Source organism: Rhopalosiphum padi, chromosome 1 (assembly GCF_020882245.1).
Source record: "Rhopalosiphum padi isolate XX-2018 chromosome 1, ASM2088224v1, whole genome shotgun sequence".
Lineage (NCBI taxonomy): Eukaryota > Metazoa > Arthropoda > Insecta > Hemiptera > Aphididae > Rhopalosiphum > Rhopalosiphum padi.
In genome coordinates, this window is record NC_083597.1 from 54958483 (window position 1) to 54982584 (window position 24102).

At 26.7% G+C, this 24102-nt stretch overlaps 2 protein-coding genes across 4 annotated transcripts in view; one reads left to right on the plus strand and one right to left on the minus strand.

Annotated features, from left to right (window-relative positions):
• LOC132919313 (leucine-rich repeat-containing protein 24) overlaps positions 1-24102 on the minus strand; it is a 105235-nt gene that overhangs the window by 77807 nt on the left and 3326 nt on the right. Inside the window, exon 2 of one of the 3 annotated variants that reach the window (XM_060980803.1) lies at positions 4278-4323. The exons of the other annotated variants lie outside the window; for them this stretch is intronic. The gene's annotated coding sequence lies outside the window, so the exon portion shown is untranslated. The remainder of the gene's footprint in view (positions 1-4277; positions 4324-24102) is intronic. 3 annotated transcript variants of the gene reach the window in all.
• Positions 19133-24045, plus strand: LOC132926225 (uncharacterized). Its single transcript, XM_060990566.1, has 10 exons — positions 19133-20272; positions 20356-20445; positions 20922-21561; positions 21620-21842; positions 21933-22196; positions 22283-22660; positions 22825-23343; positions 23422-23516; positions 23610-23812; positions 23901-24045. Exons 1-10 carry the CDS (start codon positions 20166-20168, stop codon positions 24031-24033), a joined length of 2652 nt encoding a protein of 883 aa, XP_060846549.1. The 5' UTR covers positions 19133-20165; the 3' UTR covers positions 24034-24045.

The following is a 24102-nucleotide window of genomic DNA, read 5'->3' on the forward strand; positions in this document are numbered from 1 at the left end:
TTTTCCCTTGTACAATTCTGGTGTCGACAATAATCATTTCTAAATGAGCAGAAGATAAATTGTAGTAAAATCGATTGATCGCCTAGGTTAAAAAAGTATTTATCCAACAAACTTTATTTGATATAATATGTTTCGTACAATATTTAGCGAAAATAGTCTTAACTAGTAATTAAAGATTTAAGACTGAGAAAAGTACATTGATACATTTACATTGAGCTTTATAATAACGAGAATTGCATTTGAAAACTACTTCAACAATTATAAAAAACCTTTCTTATATAATATAATTTCCCCAAATATTTCAATTATTGAGTGTAATTTATACATCCAATAGATACTTTCGTCTTTTTTTTTAAGAATGGTGGAAAATTACCAAATAAATTGTAGTAAATACCTAAACGATAAAATGTTTGGATATACAAACCCTGCAATTTTACTGAAATTAATTTTGCAATTTTGTCCACCTTAAAATTAGTACTTACCGGTCGTTACCGGTATTCAACAGTAACACAGTTGATCTAGTTAGTAATAATATACAATTTTAATATCACGATATTGTATAAATTACCGAAATATTGTCAGATTTTTCGATAATTTTTATATTATACGGTACTTCGGTATTTCAGTATTATATAATATCACTCAAGCAATATTCAAACAATTACGAGCATACCGGTATAATAATTCAGCATTTAACATAAACAAAATGATATAAAATCTTAAGACCGTAAAACCGTCAATTCTAATATAGATGTAACAGGGTTTTCAAGAGAATTAAAAATTTTTTTTTATAAATATGTACCAAAACTTTATTATGTTCGTTTCAATTATTAGATCAAATATAATAGAATATTTTAAAATTACATAGAAAGTAGATATCTATTAAACTAATTTTTATTTGTTAATCTACTTTATCACCGTAAGATATTTTGTGTTTTTAAAAGTATCAAAAAAATGTTTTAATGTTTTTTAAAATGAAGAATATTTAAGAACTGTACAATAATAATATTAATTCAAAACACGTATCATAAAATCTTCAAGCACTAGTCAATAAATTATGGTCCAACAACGTTATCGTTCCTTCATCTAGGCTTGAGCATATAAATACTGAACATAAACATTTTAATAGTAGGTTTTTATTATTGACATACAGAAATACTAATTTTTTTCATCAGAGAATAATACTTATTTTAAATTCACGATCTTAATCTTAATCAGCACAGCAAAATGGTTTCTACAATAAAAGGAAGTTAGTAAGATTACAAATCGTTTGTTTCGTAAGACAATCCCCTTATAATAATATAACTGATGGATTTGTGTATTGGTTCATTTCTCTGTTAGGTCTTATCGGTACTCTGCAAATGACTGTGTGCAATAAGTCAACGGAAAACACAAAAGAAACTGACTGAGAAGTCTTATTATTATGGCCTCAGGATTAATGTGTGCATCACCCCCTCGACGCATACGGGAAATGACCACTGGGGAGGGGACTTATGAGTCACATCTGAACTTTGGAGGGTATATCGAATATAAAGGGTCTACTCTGGGGTCTATCGTCGTTGTCTTGGTTTTATAGATGGAAATAAAATGTTCAAAGTATTATAAAAATGATGGCAAACAAATTCAAACAAAAAAATAATATTAAATATTGATTAAAATTGAAAATCCTGCATATATTTACATAGGTATAATATTAAACATTGTATAGTTTTAAACTATCCACCATTTATTTTCTCTAACTATTTAGTTGAACTTTATGTAAATTGTATTGCTCACAAAATCGACAATTTTGTTTGTACCGGGGTATTAACTATTGTTACATAAAAAAAAAGTGGACCATAAAAATATTTAAAAAATATTATGTTTATTGCTTGCTGTTTTTTTTATGACGGTCACGTTTAACATGGTAATGTGCTCGTTGGTATGACTTCGCATGATCTGTTAACTTCGCACTAACACGTACAATCATTGTCGGGTAGTATCATTCCCGTTTGAATAATAACGTTATTAACCATACAATTTGTCAAGACCCCCCGCGTAGAACCGATAGTTGACAAATAACAATAAGGGGCTTACTATATAGTGTCAAGTATTTTGTTGTATAAAAAAATTTACCAGAAGAACTTACAAGTCAATATACCTATACAATCATTAAAATATTATAATTCTAGATTCATATATTATATTCATGGTCTACAAAGTTATAAATTCATCAATGTTTTTAAAATTTTAAAATTTACATACAAAATGAGGTTAAATTCAAGATTCTCAGAAATTAAATCCATCGACATTAATTATAGATTATATATACCTACATTTTACACAGTTAAATAAAAACAAAGACCTCGAATTAAATCTTGTTCATGTCGGAAAAAATACGTGTAAGTATGATTGGTAAAATAATTATTATACCTATATCAAGTTTTTACAGACGAAAAATATTTCTAACGATTATCATAAGTACGTTTTTTTTTTTGTTACTTTGAAATAAATTAATATATTAATATCAACTAATAGTGAAAATAAAATTTAAAAAACATCCAATATTTTAAGTAAAAATATATATTTGTTGTGTACAATTATTACAATAAATTACAATCCAAATACCAAATAAACCACATCAACCACATAAAAGTATAATATTAAAACCTTAGTTTTAAGTTGATCTGCAAATGTTAAAATATTAGATTTACATTTTATATACTGTTATTCAACACTTAATTTAAACATATAATACGTATTGTAAGAATAAATGTTTCGATTCAATTACGGTTAGGTTAGGTTAGGTTAGAATTATATCTTTTTAAACGTATTTAATGTTATTTATATACATACTTATATAAATATAATGTATACTATTCAATTTTCATTTTGTGTATTTATTATAGGCTTATAGCTAAAACATTATTACAGACAGGAGATAATAATATCGATTGTATATTTATTATTTTGTCAGTAGTGCGCTAAAATTATTTGCCCCTAGATAGTGCACCGGTAGTTCACCTACATATAAGGTTATTAGGTATTATCGGATCGGACATTGGTGGCGGGTCCGATTTGAATCCGGGCAAAGCATAAAGAACATGTTTTTATGTGCGTTGTCCGCGCGTTATCCGCTGACTTTACGACCACGGCTCCCTCTAGTTCTTCCGGCATACACACAACAATAAACGAACAAAGTAGATAAGGAGTACCGAATATTGTATACAATGATACATACCCGTATTATACGTAGCAAGTAAAGCATTGAAATATTATATTAGAGGAAAAACCTCCTACGGTACAGCTATATAATGCGCTGTCGATTTATCTAATCAAATTCAATACACATAAACGGTACGATAGACGGTACGCGTATGTTGTTTTTCTATTCTTTATTCGATTAAGTGATTTTCGCTTTAGTGTTCCTCCACACAGCAATATTTGACGACTCGCGTATTCACGTTGTACGTATACAGTATGCACGTGAGAAGAACGGTTTAGTAGTGGGTCGGAAATGGAATCACGTATCCGCAGATACGGACACCGTTATAGCTACCGAAATTGATAAATCATTTACCTAGGTCATATTTAGCGATATTCTCAAGATATTACATTTTAGTTTATATAGCTAACAGTCTTCTATACATTTTTAGTTATTTACCAACGAAGGAAATTAAACACAACGCTGTTTATGAGTAAACAACCTTAACAACCTAACAACAGCAATTTAAACATATAAATATACGCGACGCACGCAATGTTATCATCTAAAAACACACTACACACGCATATCAATGTTGTTGGCTGAACTTTCGTTATTATCTTAAGAGGACACCACACCCGCGTGTTGTCTGTCTTACTAACGTAAAATATTGAAAATTTCACATTCACAATAATTTTATTCTATTATTTTTTAAATTTAAATGAATTGATCATTTATACAATTTGAAATTAAGATGATTATGTTATTGGGAAGTTTTTACTAATATCTTAGTTATGAAGCAAGTTATGAGGATTTTAGAATTGTTTGTAAATTTTAAAATAATCATACCTTATTGCTTCAAAATTAAAACATCAATAAAAGTCTTTGAGTTGCTCTTGATAGTAGATACTAATCTTACCTATAAATTGAATTCTTAAGGTCAATTCACTTTAATTTTAAAAATAATAGAGTAAAATGAATTATTGTTAACGTAAAATTCGATAGATATATTGTACGTTTGTAAGAATCTTAAGAGGCCACAATTTGTGTTATCTCTATGATAATATGATATACGTATATAAATATTACTTACCGATATGTTTCAAATATTGAATTATGATTGAATTCCGCAATAATTTCTAAATATATATACAAAGAAAAATAATATAGTTATTATAGAATAATGAAAACACGAAATCTACATTAAATTTTGATATATCTATAAATATAAATAAACAATTCCATTAATTGATAAACACTCATAGATGAACGCATTGAAAAGTGGAGTCGCATAATATTAGAATGGCATAAAGAGAAAAACAGAACTTTAGTGAATACTAATTATTTAAATTGTTCGTAATTTTATCTTAATTTGTACTTGCATACCTATACATTTTATTACATAATTATATAAGGTGAATATTATTATTATATCTTTAAACGTAGATATGGTTTATTATACAGATTAAGATAATATATCTATACTCTGTACAGAATCTCAGGTGGAACACTAACATTTAAAACTATTGGTATATTTTATTAATCTACTTCACTCAAAATTTAACTTAACGCTTGATTAACAACTAAATTTTAATAAAAAAAAAAAGAAGGTTAAATAGTTTAAAAGTTACAAAATTTATATCCAATTAGTAAGGTCAATGTTCAAAACTGTATTTTTTCAAAAAACTGCATGCGTATATTATTAATTTTGGACGACATAAGTACTTGTATAGGTATATGTTTTGAAAGAAACTAGAAATTTTATATTTTATTTTGTTTATTTCGTTTATTACTTAAAATATTTTTATTTACCTACGTACTAAGTAATAAAAAAAAGCGAAAAATAGAGTTATGAAAAATGACACATAATAATATATTTTCCACCTATGTTTAAAACTCCTACATAGGTAATCAATTGTTTTAGTTTTTTAATAATACATTTAGTTAAACTTGTAGATATTTGAACACGATTTAAAACATTTATCGTAATAAATAAATTACAATCATGTCAAAAAATCTCTTATTATTTTTATTTTACTTTATAAATTTTGTTGATTTTAGTATGAATAAAAATATATATTGTCAAGAGAAACGAAAAACACGTTAACTAGGGATACCTAAATGGCGTTGACAAACATTCCCATGGGAGTCGAATTCATATGGTCACAAATATATATAAAAAAAATACTGTTATTAAAAATAAAAAAACCAGGTCATATTTCATCGCGTCCACTTGGTGTTTGCAGTGACCATAATATGTGGCTATGATGATAATGCTTCTTGTGGGGATTTACGATCCTCCTCGCGTAAGGGGTTTAATGGACCTCTCGGCCCGTTAACTCCCTTGCCTAGTCCTGTGTGCAACAACCCCAAAAACCGTTTAAATTAGGGAAAGCACAGTAAAATTGTTGCATGGGTTTTAAGAGTATGCTTTTGGTTTCGACGTCCGTACCCTTAAATATGGTCCAACTAGGTACCTATATATAAAAATACATGTATAGAAGTATAGTAGTTTGTTCACCGATTCAACGTGCTTGGGATTAATGTTTTTACAACGTTCCTATTAATTAGATGATAAGACCTATCTATAAACTAAACAAGTATAGGCTTCAATAATGTTTTGAATGATGACATTTTCATATTATTGACTTATTATAAAATGTTGACATACACATTAATAATTAAATATAAAATAAATTAAAAATTAAAATAAATTATTAAAATAAATTTAATAAAAAAATTAAAAACAAGTTGGCTTATAAAAAAAATCTGTTATGAAGAGTTTTTTGAAGACTTTTACAAGTTTGTTTTTTATTTATTCAATACAAGTTACAAATAGTTATTTTTAACATTAAAACTTAATATTTTAACCAGAGGTTTTAAATTAGGTGCATTTTTTTTCTAGAGTATTTCGAAAACTGTCAAAAGATATTTATTAACTTTTAAATCTGCTTCCAAAGTTGATAAATACAGAATAAGATTAATTCATTAGTAAATGACCTTTTTTTTGGTCCAACACAATTATAATTCATCACACATTTAATTTTACTTTAACAATGATATATATATATATATATTTGGGTAGGATTCGATCACATAGTATGTAATTATATCTATTGGTTATAAATTAAAGACAAAACTTATCTTACATTGTTTTTTGGAAAATTACCTAAAACTATTAAAATAAAATAAACAAAGATACATAATATTAGTATCTGGTTCCAACTATACTTATAAATTTGTAATAATTATTTCTTATCAGGTAAAACTTGATAATATTTACTGTTTATAAATAGTGATAGTTGATGAAGGTAATTAGTTATCATTTTATCAATTATAACAAATATGTATACTCTGTTCAGCGAGAGAACGCGCCGCAAACCGACCAAAATCAATTTTTCTGCGCATTCCCCAATGATACCCAGCCATAACCGAACCAGTTTTGATAGCATGGTGACGCAGGGAGTTGCGCAGAATCGGCGCCCTCTCTCGCTGGACAAACTATAGGTACACACAATTAAAAAAAAAAAAAAAAAATGAAAACCTTATTTAAATTTTATATTCTATAGGTAAGTAAGTATTATTATTTATTAATAACTATTATAAACATTTATATGAACTGTCAAAAATGACAAATGCAGAAAATAAATAATAATATTATTTAAAAAATTTAATGTATAAGTTATAACATCAAAAACATTGCATAATATAGTTACACAAAAACAGAATACTCTACATAGGTTAATAAAATAATTTAATAGAAAATAAATTTACTTAAACTATTAACCTAACACAGTTAAAAAAAAAAAGTTAAAGAAATTAACAAAAACCAAAGTCCATGTCTAGATGCATGCAGCCTATCTAAACATTAAAATATTATTATTTAATATTAACTATTAACTATTTTATGAATATATAGTTTATTGTCATATTATCTAATGTTCAGTTTAATAATGAATAAAACTATTATAACTAGGTACTTAATAGATATATTTTTACTTAATTATACAGTGTATAATAAAAAAGTCTTATATCTTATGTATGAATTTAAAATCCGATAAAATCCAAGTATTATAATATTCAGTTGATATGAAAATTATATGTTCCAGAAACAGAATTTAAGCCTATGAAATGTTTTTATTGAAAACAATAACATGACTAAAGTTAACTATGAATATTGCATTTTTTCAACATAACACTTACGCATTACATTTAACAGTTTTGACTTCTTTAAACACGTTTGACTAAGAATAAAATGTATTAATATAAAATAGTATTTTATGGGATAAGTTCAAAAGCTTATCAATTATGAGAACATCATATCCGCATATTTTGTCGTTGTTTAAACAGACACTTAATATAGAAAATCTATACATATTAAATTTTTACTACAGTGCATTTTAAGTTATTATTAGAGAAAACGTATTATTATTGAAAAATAATATGTATGAACTTATCATCAAAGTTAGAGAATATGAACTGTGCTCGAATGAACTTTTTTTATATTTTAATTTAAGATACACTGTAACTTATAAGTAGGTCTTAAAAATTCATTTTTTCAAATTCATATAGTTCGTTTTAAGACAAAATCTTGAACACAGTTAATATTTACTCTCACAGACTTGATATCAAAAATATTTTCTCTAATATAAACTTTAGTAACCAGTAAGAATTCATTAAATATATTATTTTCAATGTTACGCGTTAATGATGTTGCAGAGAGGACCTCGGACATACATAGAAACGATGTCCTCTTATATATAAATTACCTTTGCTATTATAAATAAATGTATTTTTTGCTTAAAGAAACAAAAGTACATAAAAATATCTTTTTAACTATTTCTAAATTAAGAATTATCCAATAATAAACAACTTAATGGTTTTTATAATGGAATTGTGATAGACTAGCAGTACAAGAATAAACATTTTTGATTTTGCACCGATGATTTTCTGTTTTTGTCTAACACGCGCACACCATAGGATTATAGACGCGTTCTATATCCAATGTACCGATTGATATAATGAAGCGATAAGAATTTTGAAAACAGATTTGAATTTGTCTTCAAGTCTACTTAAGATCATTACCTACAATTTTGAATTTAACGTTTTTAGGAATTAGGGTGTAATATCAAAAATGTGTCGAATGAATCGATCTCAAGTAAACGTAACGACAAATTCAAATCTGTTTACAGAATTCAGACTGATCTTTACATCTGAAAAGCAGAGCGGTGAAATTGGAGTACATACATCTGTCTAGTTTGTAACACTTTAAATAAAAATTGAATTTCGAGTAAAACTACAGCAAAACTAAGCTATACAATTATGTACACAGGCAATAAAAATTATTTTAGAAAAAAAATTGATGTTTAACCAATTGACTTACGATAGGAATTATGCTAAAATGAGTTCTTAATTTGTGTTTAGTAGACATTTTGGGATAGGAAATAATCTTTCATCGTTATCTTGGCAAATACTGTTACACAAGGAGAAAGAAACTTTCTACAAAGCTGTTCTCCTGTAAGCGTGAATTATTACCAAAGTTTCATAAGTACAGAACTTGAGTGAATATTTTTTAGTGTTACAAAGGCCATTTGCAAAAGGATGGGCCGTTTTCTTACATTCAATGAAGATATATATAAGTTTTTTATGCAACCAAAAATCGTTGCAAAATGTCAAAAAAACTTTCCATTTGATACATTACACAAACGTTTCCGATCACAATCCAATAAGCATGTTACACTTCAAGAGAAGCAATTTTTAATTGTCTATTATGTAAATTTCAAGAAGGTTTCTAAAAATATTAAATCTCCAATAAATAGGTAAATTAAAAAAGTTAAAGTTGTAAAAAAATGAATTTGATAGGTAATATTATATTGAACAAATTATATTTTTCTTTAAAATGTATTTTCCCGGTATAATACTCGTATATTAAACATAGGTATATAAATAACTGGACGGGCATAAAATGGAATAAAACTATATTTAACTATAGTACCTAGTTATAGATTAGGTTAGATTATAGCCTTGAATATCGGGTAAGTGCCAACCTTTAACGTAATTCGTATAACGTACACGTTAGACACTATCGCATGAATATGTATAACATTATGTAATAACTATAATGGGTAAATAATATATTGATATAATATGTATATCTAAGTTATAGTTATACTGCACACGGCATACCTACGTACTTATTCACATTTAATTTTAACTAAAACTTTCAGAAAATTCGGTAGAAGTATTTCAATTTTCAATGATACAAAAATCGTATATTTAGGCATGTTTTAAAGTGTATATTATAATATAAAATTGAAACATATAAATGGCAAATTTAGATAATAAATAATACTTATTGTACACTATTTTATGGAGGATTATCACCTTATTTATAGTTTAGAAACAAAAAAGCCATTGGTTAGAGTTCAATATTTGATATTGATACGTTAACATTAAAAAAAAAACTAAAAACCTGTAAAATGTCACTTAGATAAAAAATATATATCATTTATCAAAATATAGTGTCAAAAAAAATTTTAAAAATTGAAATTGTATATTGATGTATATTGAATCAATGTATTCTAAAACATTAAGCTTTAAGCTAATCATGCATCATATACATTTATAAATATGTACACGCGGGGATGGTTTTTTAATCAAAGAACATTTTTTTAAAACGTTTTTGGAAATATTTTTAGTTTAGGTATATAAATTTAAGTCGTTAAAAAATTATTAAATGACAACATACATTTTAGATTCTGCAGAGCGGAGAGAAGAATGTATTAACATTACAAAGATGCGTGTTTTTCTGTTTATCATCACCTTTTGAAATACTAAAAATGATTCGATTTTCAAAAATGGGGGTGGCAGATTAAATCGTTGGTACTTTAAAGGGTCAAAAGTAAAAATGTCCTAAAAGTAAATTGTATAATCGGAAGAAAAAAATTTAAGGAAAAATGAGAATTTTTACGGAAATTCAATCTTTAACAAATTCGATTTTTTTTTATTTTAGTAACTCAAAAATGTATTCAAGTATATTATACTAAAAAATGTCTTAAAATGTTTATATTATTATCATCTTCATTGTATGATTGAATTTTTAACACTTTTTAAGCGGGATAGGAATGACAAATTTTATATAAATTACCCTCGTCTTACGGTATTTACAAAAGCTTTTTATCAAATCTTGAGCTATAAAGCTTTATATAATATGATCAAATATATAATATTATTATCATAATAAATAATAATTACTAATAATTTAATAAATGCTATAGTTTTAAAAAAATTATATCAACGTATCGTAATATTAAAACTAAAATAAATTACTTTAAATTGCTTTATGATATACTATGTAGGTTGATAGACCGTTTTCGTTCAAAATCACTTCGTATACAGTAATTCATCATTAAATACAAATTAGACAAATTCATAATAGTGACCCACTCAACATCTAATGTACAGCAGAGCGATACCCACTCGTCTACCTTTTTTTTTACTCTAGAGCAGAAATTTTTTGAAATATCTATTTCGATATATTAGTACAAATTGAATTTTGGGCGAGTTGTTTATAAGTTATAAGCGGGTATATATTATAATATTAGCACTTTTTAGATAAATTTTGTATATATTATATACATTATAAATAACAGTTAATCATGTATAACGTTTGTGGCGGAAAAACGAAGAAATAACCCCCTGCCCGGTCATTACTGTACACTATAGTAAGGGTTTGGTCCGGATTGCATTAGAGACGAGTGGTATTTTTTTTACTACACTTCGTTCTTTCGATTCGAGTACATGACAAAGCCGGTTGATTGAACGACTCACATGCATCTTGGACGACCGGCGGTGACGACAATGGATGCGGAATTAAAACCTACAGGAACATCCAACCGTTTCGATTAATTGAACTCGTAGCCTTAGGGGACGAAAAGTAGACGAATAAAAAAAAAAAATAATCCCATGCGAACCGAGACAAATATATTAATTAGCCTATCGGTTGACAAATCGATTGTTCAATTTCTCTCATCACTTCGTATAAGTTTATTATTGATATGATAGTATGAAAAATTCACCAGGCAATTCGCTCCAATAGACATTAAATAATCTGCAACGGATAATGAATGCATTGTGTACTGCAGTTTACCGTTTCGGGGGTGAATATAATATTTTATTTCACACTATATTGTGTTGATGTGCTTCGTTGGTCGATAACGGACGTGAGAAAACATAATATTTGCATTATTTACATACTTTATTAGATATGTAGCATTTGTTACACTGAAAAGTCCTCTCATATCCCTCTCCTTTTTATTTGTAAATTAGCAAATAATAAAACGGGTAACTCGACACCATACAATTATATCGAATATCATAAGACACCATATAATCCTTTGAATATGAAAATATTGTACACCTTCCAATATTTTTTACGAACATAGTAAACATACGTCGTGAAACCGTAGGAAATAGAAGGTACACGGAATAAAAGGAATACGTTACTGTTAAGTGACGCATATCAACATCCGCGGGACGTGGCGTAGGAACTTCGTTAGTTTTACTAAGCTACTTTTAAAAATGTATAATTACATTTTTAAGGTGCATTGCAATATTAATCACTATACTTAACACACCAATTATATTATACACCATTTGTTTAAAAATGTTCAATTGCAAAATAAAATTGTAGGTAACTACTTTTAAAGTCGTCAATTTAATCAAACCTACTCAACATAAACTTACAGAAATATTACAAACAGGATGATACAAATATTATTATTATTTTAATAACAAACATTCTGGATATTATAATAATTCTATTTTAAATATATAGATTAATAGCTTACTATTTGTGAGTTATATATGAATTTACAGACATAAAGAGTGCCTATTAAATTTTAATGATCCTTAAAAGCCGCAATATTGAAATTCAAACTGACATTCTGAAAGTTAAAGACTAAAAATTAAAAGAAATTTCTATGTATTTTATGCAGGATCTAGGTAAAATGATTAAACCAATTTAAATCTTAAACTATCTCTGAAATTGACATAGATATGGGATAAATTCTCGAATAAATTATAAATACACCCAATAGAATTATTTCAAGTAAGAAATTTATTAGTACATATCTTAACGTAAGCTGTAAAAAATATAATAATTCAACAACAAAAGTTAGTAAAAATCAGAATAAAAATATAGGTATGAAGTTTTTATGAATTGCACGAATTTTCTATGTTTTTATTAGGTATACCTAACTTTATAGACACAATAATATTTTGCTTATATTAAGTATTTTTTATAGTCTTGAGTATAAAATGGTTATATATATATATATAACCAGTAAAAGTCTAGTTTATATGTACTGACTAAAATATATTACAATAGTGAACCATCAGCTCAACAGAGAACACGGACTAAAATCGGTACAAATACTTTTAAATGCATAATTTAAGTACTTTGAAATATTTATTGAAACATAAAATAATACTCAATCCTCGCTTATATATTTATAATTTACAAACAAAATTAATCATTGACATTAATTTAGAACAATTTATTATACGAATATTTTAATCAACAATCAGATTTAGAACTAAATGTTAAAATTATTCTTGTTATTATCTACAAATAAAACATAGAGTAGCATATGCTATCATATATAGCTATTAAATATATCAAATAACAATTAGTAGGCAAATCATTACTCATACCTACTTGCTTAAAAATAATAATTATAAATTTATAAACAATTTACTGAAGAACTTGTCTTTTTTATAGATACCTATTCCGTTATAGAAAAATATATTTTATAATTTTTTACCTACCCATATATTAGTGTTTTACAAGGTGTTTTATATTTTTTTCAGAGTACTCGCTAAGATAGGTACTTACTTTTTCCATAAAATGTCGAGATTAACTACATAAGGTAATCTATACTCGAAGAATTTTCACTTCCACTATATTTTAAATGATATATTGTAATATTTAATATAATTACATTGCCTTAAATCTGTTATATATCTGGTTATACCTATAATATTATGCTTTCATTTTACGATGGAGACAATTGATAATAAATAATAATACATCAAAAGACTCCCCCTCCCCCCACAATAATATTTGCTAAGACTTGAACAAATATCTTTTGATTAGGTTCAAAAACCAAAACGTGTTTTTTGATTATTTACTTAGAATAGGTAGGTACGACGTATGCATTTTTTGCATTGTCCTCTGCCAGACCTTCGAAAATATATTTTCACACAAACAAATGACAAGGGGAATATATCCCCTTTACTAGCTAGAGATTAAACAAGGTAAAAGGCGGTTAATATGACTTTTTTTTTATCGATTTAAATGGGTATCTACCCAAAGAATATTCAAATAATACAGAAAAATCGATAAAATAAAATTTGGGATAATTATTACGTTACAGATTCCGAAATAAATCCTACTATTACACAATTAAGACAATTAAGTTATTTTAGTCTAAAGGATTTTATGTTTAAAATCCACGAGTCAGTTGTTTTCAAAAAATAGATATATACCTACATAAACATGTGTTCTTATATAGGTACACAAAAACACGTAACGTATTTCTATAGCCGACTGATTGTGTTTTGGTTAACATCACGCAAACGCCTCATAAGCAATATCATAAACAGTGTGAAAACGTTTACAAACCAGCTAGGTCAGCTATTCTTACGGACAGATTTTACAATATCCCACGAAATACACTGTGCATGTTACAGAACCAAAACATAAGTATTTTTTTTTGTTTTTTTGGTAAATGTTATTACAGCATTGACTTTTAAGGTTATTAACTCAACAAAAATAAAATGTATATAGTGGATATGGATTATAGGAGTTGAATGCGGTTTGGATACAATACTAGTGTAGAAATAAATACCTAAAATAATAAATAAAATATATATTAAACTAAAAACCATACAATTATGACTTAAATTTTAAAGATTCGTTTTCGAAAAAATAACATACAATATGATTACGCTATAGCCGCTATAGGTAAACCGGGAAAATATTATATAACATGATTTTTCACTTTTAAAAGTAGTTTAAAAAATATTTGCGATTATCTAATGAAAAAAAAATAACGAACAGTCTTTTACCTAACTAAATTTTGACAATTTTTGAGTAAGTTCCACTCATAATAAATGATGTATCGTTACATTCAAAATTCAAATATAAAGGAATATATCCGAGGGCATATCCTATCTCCAGAGACCACCCGTCAGTATCAGCACATTTTATAAGTACTTATTATTTGTTCAAGCACCACAATATAGATACCTACTGAAATAATTAAGAATATCAAAGCAAACCAAATATAATGTGAGTACCAACCTAAATATGGTCAAAAATATGATAATTTGAGTATAAATAAAAAAAAATATAACATACAGAACAACAAATAATCTAGAAATGAATCTCTATTAATTTAGTATTTGAAATACAAATTTATTTCTAAATAAATGTAAAAGATAATTGTGCATTTGTGTCTTTCCTTACATATAGTATGACAACAATATTTTTTAAAAACACCTCTAAAATTATGTAAGTTCATACAACAGCATAAAGCACAGTATAATATGATATTATTTTCGTAATTTATTATAATATTAATTTGTTCAAGGATTTTTTTTTAGTTACGTCCTTATTTAAAGATGATGTTGTTTCAACAAACTCTTTATCAGTATAAAGGTTTTTATAAAGATAAATTAATGTCTTACAATGAACATTTTTAAACATCTAACTATTACAAGATTCTGCGGTTTTAAATCAGGGGATCATACAAACGGAAGTAAAAAAAGATGATAATACGAGTGATAATATAGGGTTAATAATACCAATGTAATTTATGTACCTAGGTATGTGCTACATGTATAACGTATTGCGTAATTAAATGTTTAAACGGTTGGCATGTAAAACAATAATAATAATAGATAAGACAGATGATACAATATTATTAAGCCACGCAAAACCATCATATTAAATAGTGAACACTATAATATTATAATGTTATTCCGAGATTGTTCATAACTTGAATAAAGTATAGATAGGTAGGTAGGTGCATTGAATATTCATCATTGCAATCCAAAAATAACGACTTTTCTGCTCAAAAATTAAATACCTCATATTTTATATTTTACGTCTACGATCAATTATTATTTGTAATAACTAATAATATTATTCATCAGCGAATACGAACAATAAAGAAATAAAATAATATCATATTTAATACTATATAATATTACACAAATTGAAATGACTTGCCTACAAAATATTGGCAAAACGATCGCTGTTAAGAGGCCGTTCTGGTAAAAGTGAAACGTATACAACGCTCAAGAGATGGCGTTGAATTTCATATCGCCGCGGCGGCGGTCACCCGTAACCACGCCCACTTTTACCAAAGAGGGGCTACGCGCAATAGTCTCGGGAGCGGCACATTATTATTTCACGGACCGCCGTCTAGAACGTTTCGTATCAATACGGTCACTTACGTAATTTAAATATGATACGGGCGCGCGTTCACAAACGAGGCCGTTCTGGTAGCGAAAAATCGACCGTAAAAACATGCTTTCGTACTTCCCATTTTCCTCAGCTCTCAGTAGTCGTAGAAACATGATTTATACACCAAAATAAACTTGAGAAGTTCCTCTAGATGATCTCGTTCCAGATTTTTGAATTCTTTTTTCAAACCGGAGATATTTGCATTTGAAATTTTCAAAATTTTTAACATTTTTAAAAAATCACATAAAATAGAAAAAAAAGATATCAAAAATCTGGAACGAAATAAATTAACTAAACAATCTCTTTTACAACATAGTTCTAATTTATATTTATTGCATTATTACTTTAGATATGACATATAAAATAATAAATATATATTATATATATAAATACATATAAATGTATGTTAATTAATAAATGACAATACAATTTGTTAGGTTTTTAACTTGCGATAATAGTATACATTTTTAATAATATAATTGATTTAAATACAACATTTAGATTAAAGATAATTTTTATAATTGATAATTTAAATTAATATTAGTATTCACAGATAATGGATAACTTACGTATAATATTATAATATATATTTTTTTAATGAAATGTCATTATAGTTATAATGTACATATACATATTATATATTATGTAAAAAGGTCATAATTAAATGTAAAATAATGAAACAAAATATAATGTATAACAATTCAATGATAATATAATAGCTTATTGCCGTCATCAATACAAAAAATATAAACATACGTTACAAATATAATTACAATATAAATAAAATATTAAATGTACAAACAAATTAAACAAATTAATTATTAATCAATACATTTGATACTGATTTTTATCACTTAAATTTTAAATAATTATTTTTTCATTTTTTTACTTTATACCATTTCGTGCTGTAAATTTGGATAAATATTTATTTTATTTTTTTGACATTGAAAGGTTTTTATTTCTAACGAGTCTTCATCAAACTCTTTATTTTTTGAATAGTTATTTTTATTATACCTAAGTATTAAATGATGAGTAATGCTAGAAAAAAAACAACCTAAAAGCTTCGTACTCCACCCAAAAGTTTTATACAAAAAAGTAATATTAATACCCGTATCGACGAGTGTTAATGTAACTTTTACGACAAACAATATCCCCATTAACCCCGATACAAAAGTCCCAATTGTAGTAAACCAACCCCATAATTTAAATAATTTGTCTTCAACCATTTTTCCTAGTGAATTCTCGTCTATCAAATATTTAAATTGAAGGCCTTGGCTTACTGTTTCGTAACCCATAGATTGTCTAATTATATTATTTTTGACAGCGTCCACTTCTTGGGGATATATTATATGTTGTTGGAAAGCTTTCATTGTATCTTTTGTATAAATACCGGAATTCATGAGAAAATCTAAGCTTTTGTATGTCCACGTCCATGCCGTATTTGGTTTTAATTTCTGTGGCGTTTTTATTTCTTGAATATTTGGAAAAAATCCATACCAATTTCCATCTAAATTAAATGCAGGTGGGAATAATGAATTGCAATTAATTTGCGTTCCATATTTTTGTAAAGTATGCGTTTTTGGAGCCATGTAATAAGTTTTGTTATTATACAAAACTGTTAATTCATTGTAACACGACGTGTCTTTTTTAGTTACCTCGACACTAACTTTTTTACATTTTATTAAATAAATTATTTCGGCGTGCTTGACGGCAGTGAATCCAGGCCCTCCACCCATAATATATGCAAACTCGGGAAGATTGTTTGAGGCTAAGGTAAGTCTTTGCTGTAATAATTGCCGTTCAAGCACACATTGTTTTTGTAATAAATCATTATATAATGCTGTTATTGTTGATTTAAAAAAATTTTCAACGTATACAAATTTTGTATTTACATACGCTATTAAATCAGTGTTTTGCGGAGAAATTGATTTTATATGAAAATTATTTAAAAACATGGTATCCGTAAGAATGAGTAATTGTGTATGTTCTGTTTGAATTACAGGGATTTCACAAGCGAATGTTTTTTTAATTTTTTTGAGAGCAAACACTATTTTGTCTGTCTCTACGATATACGTATATAAAGTCGAGTTGTCGTTAGTGATCGAGGTAATTAATGATGCTGGACCGTCAAATAGAACAACAAAATCTTGTTCTTCACAATTATAATGATTGTTTGTCCATACAGTTTCGCCTTTAAACGTATCAACACCATAATTATCAGATAATTTCATTTTTGTACCCGACGGAAGAATAAGGGTGTTGTCTTTACTGTTTGCTATCGCCGTACCTTCTGATAAATATATTTTAAATTTGGCCTGTACTATAACGTTTTCCCATTCTCCCCTATTTGATTTATAATTGGTGCCTTTACAATTTCCAAATCTGTCCAGAGATCCCGCTACTGTGTGCGATATTAATGTTGTTTCATTCATTTGCAAATCCGTTACTAAACCTCCCAGGGGAAAAGTAAAGGATCGTTTTTGATGAATTTCCCAACATCGAGCATTTCCTAATTCTACTATTTCAGAAAAATACCCTCCCTCTACGGCTTGCGCGTCTTCAAATATCGAGCATCTAGTTATTAAATAATCAACTGATATGAAACACGATTTAAAATGAACAGGGTAGGTTTCAATCCTTTGTAGCAATTGTATTCTTGGTACCTGTTGTGTTTTTGATGGTATTGGAAAATCGCAGTTATCCACTTCTAAACTGTTAAACGACGTAACATTTTGAGCAGGCCCATCACAATCGTACGCAATGAATTCGGATTCATTAAAATGTATAATGGTAATGATAACAAGTATTATATTTTTGATATACATGTTGATTGTTGATTGTTTAACCTATAAAATTTAAAAGTAAATAAATTAACTAAAGAAAATAAATATTATCCATAAGTATGACTCAGAAATGGATGTATTAAAAATTAATCAAAAAAGCATGCATTTATACACACTTAAAATTGCTAAAATATGTCTTTATCAAATGTAAATATCGAATAGAATTAAAAAATAATAATAAATACTTATTAAATAATACAATTTTACTTTGAATTCGTGTTTATTACAAATTTAATATAAACATTTAGTTATTAATAATATATATTTTTCACCTAATATATTTAAAAATAAAACTAAAATTATTATAGTTGTAGTAAAAATGTATAAAATAATATAAATGTATATATTTGTAAATTTATTTCAAATATACACGTCAATCGACGAAATTAGTGTGTATTTAAAATACATAAAATCTATTATTTGTAAAGTATATTAATTTATTGTTTTGTTATTGAAATTTAGTAATAAAAATTAATAAGCTGAAAATTAAAAAAAAAACTGGAAATATACAAAAAAGTTAAAATGAAATTTTGTAGTACCTATTTAGATTTATTGAGATGTAATACAAATTTTTATTGCTTTAGTTTTTTTTTTTGACTATTTAGTAAGAATATAAAAATGCATAAATTTCTGGTGCCTATTCGTAAAATATAAATAATACAATAATAAGTATTTACGCTTACTTGAAAAGTTGAAAATGTCGTAACGCTGGTCCAGAACGTGAAAAGTGATTTGATGTTTGATTTGTAACTATTGTCTTGTAGACTAAATGATTTCCACAGTGGACAACAAATTTATAACCTTTTTTTTAGCTGTTTAATTGTAACTTTACATGCTCTTATTTTAGATTAGCTAATTTAATTAAATAGATTATATTTAAATTATAATTTTTATGTCCTTTAATTATTGATAAATAATTATAAACGTATGCAAATAGCACATTTAATTTATTATACTTAGAGTAAGATTATGGTAAACATAATGTCATGTATAAGACAATTATATTGGTAAAAAGTTTAAAATTTCAATTACATATTTGTGATAATTATAATAATAATAATAATGAGTGCCAATTGTAACCCCACAGTTTTTAAGTGGTCTAATCTGGAAATTGTTTTTTCTATCTACGAGTTGACTATAACGAGTACCATTTGATATAGGTTTATACTGAAAATACAGCACAATTCCGTAATTTGTTACAATAAAATACGATACGATTAATTTAATTAAATAGATGATATTTAAATTATAATTTTTATGTCCTTTAATTATTGATAAATAATTATAAACGTATGCAAATATCACATTAAATTTATTATACTTAGATTATGATAAACATAATGTCATGTATAAGACAATTATATTGGTAAAAAGTTTAAAATTTCAATTAAATATTTGTGATAATTATAATAATAATAATAATGAGTGCCATCAATTTTAACCCCACAGTTTTTAAACGATTATAATTATTTTAGTTAGTCTTAGGCATACGCGCGCAAGAGTGAGTAAACACAGATCACTGTTATAATATTATCATTTTGTTATACTTTAAATTTTCTCACTTTACTTTTATTTTATTACGTACTCATCGTATTTTTAATATAAAATGGATCCATCAAAAAATAAAAAACGATATCAATCAAAGAAGTTATCGTTAAAAAAAAACCTGAGTTCTCGAATGAGGGACCTTTTTGGAATTCGTAACCAAAACAAGTATTTAAATTAAACATAAATATTTTTTTTAATAATTAAATAAGTATATAATTTTATATAATTCATTTTTATTTTAATTCAAGGAACGATTCTGAGGTAATAGAACCTGTTGTGGAACCCTTTTTCTTAGGTGCTGATAATCAACCACCATGTTCATCAAGGGAAACAAACAGGTAAGCTTTAAATCTATAATTATATATTATGTATTATTTAAATAGATTATATGCATAGGCGCAGTTTAGGGGACTAGGGTGGACCTTAAGTTTAAATGCTTATAAAATTGTGCCTACCTAAGTATTTTTTTATAATTTTATAATTATTATTATTTTGTAAAAAGCAATTCAATTTCAATTTATATTGATAAATATTGAGTTTATAGTGTTTAAGTATATTGACTGCACAATAACATGCCAAATATTTATTTGTTTATTTTTTCAATGAAGTTTAATTTGTATATTGTATTTGATTTTTGATAAATTTATAGTTAATGCCTAACTATTATTTTCATATGTCACACTATTATCCTAAAATTAATCAAAAGCTGCTGCACCCCCTCCCAAAATAATAATAATACAAATTGAAATTGAGCCTGTGATTTTTATGAAACACAATCTATTAGTTTTATATAGCTTTTTCAAATTTTTTCTAGTGAAATAACTAAACCGGAAGACATTGAAATTAATGATTTGGTTACTGAAGAAACCTTTCACAAACATGATTTGGTGTGTGAACAATCTATATCTAGTAATCAATATGTTGGATATGAAAACTCCGGTAGACGAATAGTAGATATGAATTACGTTTTTTATCAAATTAAAAATAGTGATCACAAAGGACCATTTGGTTGTTCATTTTTAAACATGACGTTTATTTCCGAAAAAAAACATGGATTAAGATCAACTTTTAAATTTAAATGTGATATTTGTCATATTATTATGTTTATTGACTCGGAAAAATCGAAACCGGAAAGTTATTTACCAATTAACGAAGCCGCCGTTGCTGGGTCGATATCAGCTGGAATTGGATATACGCAATTATCAGAATTGTGCGCGACAATGGATATTCCATGTATGGCGTCATGTACTTTTGTATTAGTTCAAAGATTTATCAACAAAAGAATTCATGATGTCGCAGAAGCACAAATGAAAATCGCCGGTGATGAAGAACGTCGTTTAGCAATAGAAGCGGGATCAGTAGATACTGATGGAATTCCTATGTGTACGGTTGTCGCAGATGGACAATGGTCTAAACGCAGTTATAAGACTAAATATGATGCATTATCTGGAGTGGTAAAAAATGTACATATACCAATTTTATAAATTTTAATATTACATTGCATAATTTCAGGCAACAATAATTGGTTATAGATCGAAAAAAATTTTATTTGTGGGCATTAGAAATCGGTTTTGTGTGATTTGCCAGAGGGCGAAAAATAAAAAATTAAATCCACCTGAACATACGTGTTTTTTAAATTGGAAAAGGGGTGCTACAAGTATGGAAGCTGATGGTGTTGCTGATGGGTTTAAACAGAGTTTAGAAATGCATGGTCTAAAATACAATAAACTAATAGGTAAGCTACTCCACGTTTTACAATCGTGCATATTTTTTCAACTATATAATTTTAGTTAATTCCTTATAAATATAATGAAAAAATGCATAGGAGACGGAGACTCAAGCGTTACAAAAAGATTAGCTGAAATAATGCCTTATGGACCTAGACTACCCGTCATAAAAATAGAATGTCGCAACCATTTATTGCGAAATTATGGGACAAAATTAGTAGCTATGACATTAAATACCAAGTATCCGATTTCGTTAAGAAAACATTTAAAATCAAATATATTACGCTTTAGATTTTCAATAACTAAGGCAATTGAGTATCGTAATAGTTTACAAGGCCAAACAGATTACCAAAAATCAGTAGGCAAGTTAATTATTATAATTATTTTTTTTTGATAACATTATAAATTAACACAATTATAGTATTATAATATTATTATATTATTTAAGGATTACGACAAGATATAAATAACAGTTTTCGACACATTTTGGGAGCCCATGATCGATGTGAATCATACTTTTGTAAGGGTACGCAAGGAAATGAAAAAAATATGATCGAAGATGCCGAAAGATCAGGGCTTGTGAGCGATATATCCCAATTAATATCTCGTTTAGTAGTAAATGTTGATAGTTTACTGATGAATGTTGACAATAACGTATGTGAACAATTCAATAGTGTAATTAATAAATATTTAGCGGGTAAACGAATAAATTATTCCCAAAGAAATTCATATAATGCTCGAGTTGAAGCTGCGGTTATATCATGCAACTCAGGTGGAAAGTTTCTCCGGTTAATGCATAAAAATATGGTCGATGAAATAAGTCCAGGTAAATAATAATATGACATATATTAATATTTAAAGAAAAATGATATAGGCACCTATAAAACGTACATTTTTTAAAACGTAAATATGTATTTAAAAATGTCAAGTCATTATTTTTAAATCATTTTAATATTTTTAAATCATTTACACATTTATGTTTTTTTTTAGGGGAAATAGGGAAAAAATTTCTTGCATCGAGTGAAAAGAAAAGATGTCAGCCAAAATCTAAAAAACTTCTTTTTCCTGGAAATTCGGAAAAAAGGTATAATAATGGCCCGGATCAACATTATGGTTTAGCTGAACCATTACCGGAAGATAATATTTCAAAAGAAGAACTAGAAAAAACGAAAGAAAATTTCATTAATGCCTTACGATTGGACAAACATGAACGGTTAGCCATTGAAGAAAAAACAAGAGATCAGGCCAATTCACAAATTTGGCATGTTGAACGTCGAAGTCGACTCACGGCGTCAAATTTTGGTCGCGTTTGTAAACTTCGACCAACTACGTCGTGCAAGAATACAGTCTATGATATAATTTATAGGAAGTTTTCTTCGAAAGCTACAGATTATGGTAAAGCCACTGAACCACAAGCTATCGTCGCATTGGAAAAACAATTACAATGTAAAGTAAATCAATGTGGACTTATTATTGATGAACATTTTCCTTATTTAGCAGCTTCTCCAGGTAAAATATATTATAGTTCTCAATTATAGATATTAATTAAATCAATAATACTAATTTAATTTTTTTAAACATCTATAGATGGCCTTGTCGGTGATGATTTTATAGTGGAAATTAAATGTCCGTTTGGAATAAAAGACACTAAGACATTTTTAGAAGCTATAAACAGTAAAAGGGTATATAATAAAAAGTTTATTTTATTATTAAAATATTTAAAATCAAAATTTGAAAAATGTAAAATGTTCTTATATAATATATTTTAATTTTAGTTATCCTTCTGTCGTCTCAGTGAAAACGGAAAAATGAAATTAAAAGTGGATCATAGTTACTACTATCAAGTTCAAGGACAAATGCAAATTTCAAAACGAAATTTTTGCTATTTCGTTGTTTATTCGGCGAATTGGATAGAAACACAAATAATTGGTTTCGATGATTCTTTCTGGCGCGAAAAAATGATTGAAAAGTTAAAAGTGTAAATTAACTTTATTTTTTAGATTTATGATAATTGGATTTTGAATATTTTGATGTAATTATATAAATATAACAAATTTTATTTTCAGTTTTTATACAGAATGCTTACTTCCAGAAATAGTCAATCCCCAGTATGGAAAGAGACTGTTGGTAGATGACATTTTAGATCCTCAACATATTTTGGAAAATATAAAAACAAAACAAACAAAAAAATTAAAGTAAAAAAACGAAATAAATAAAGCTGTTTCTAGATGTATTGACGTGCAATGATATACAGCTTTTAATTTATAT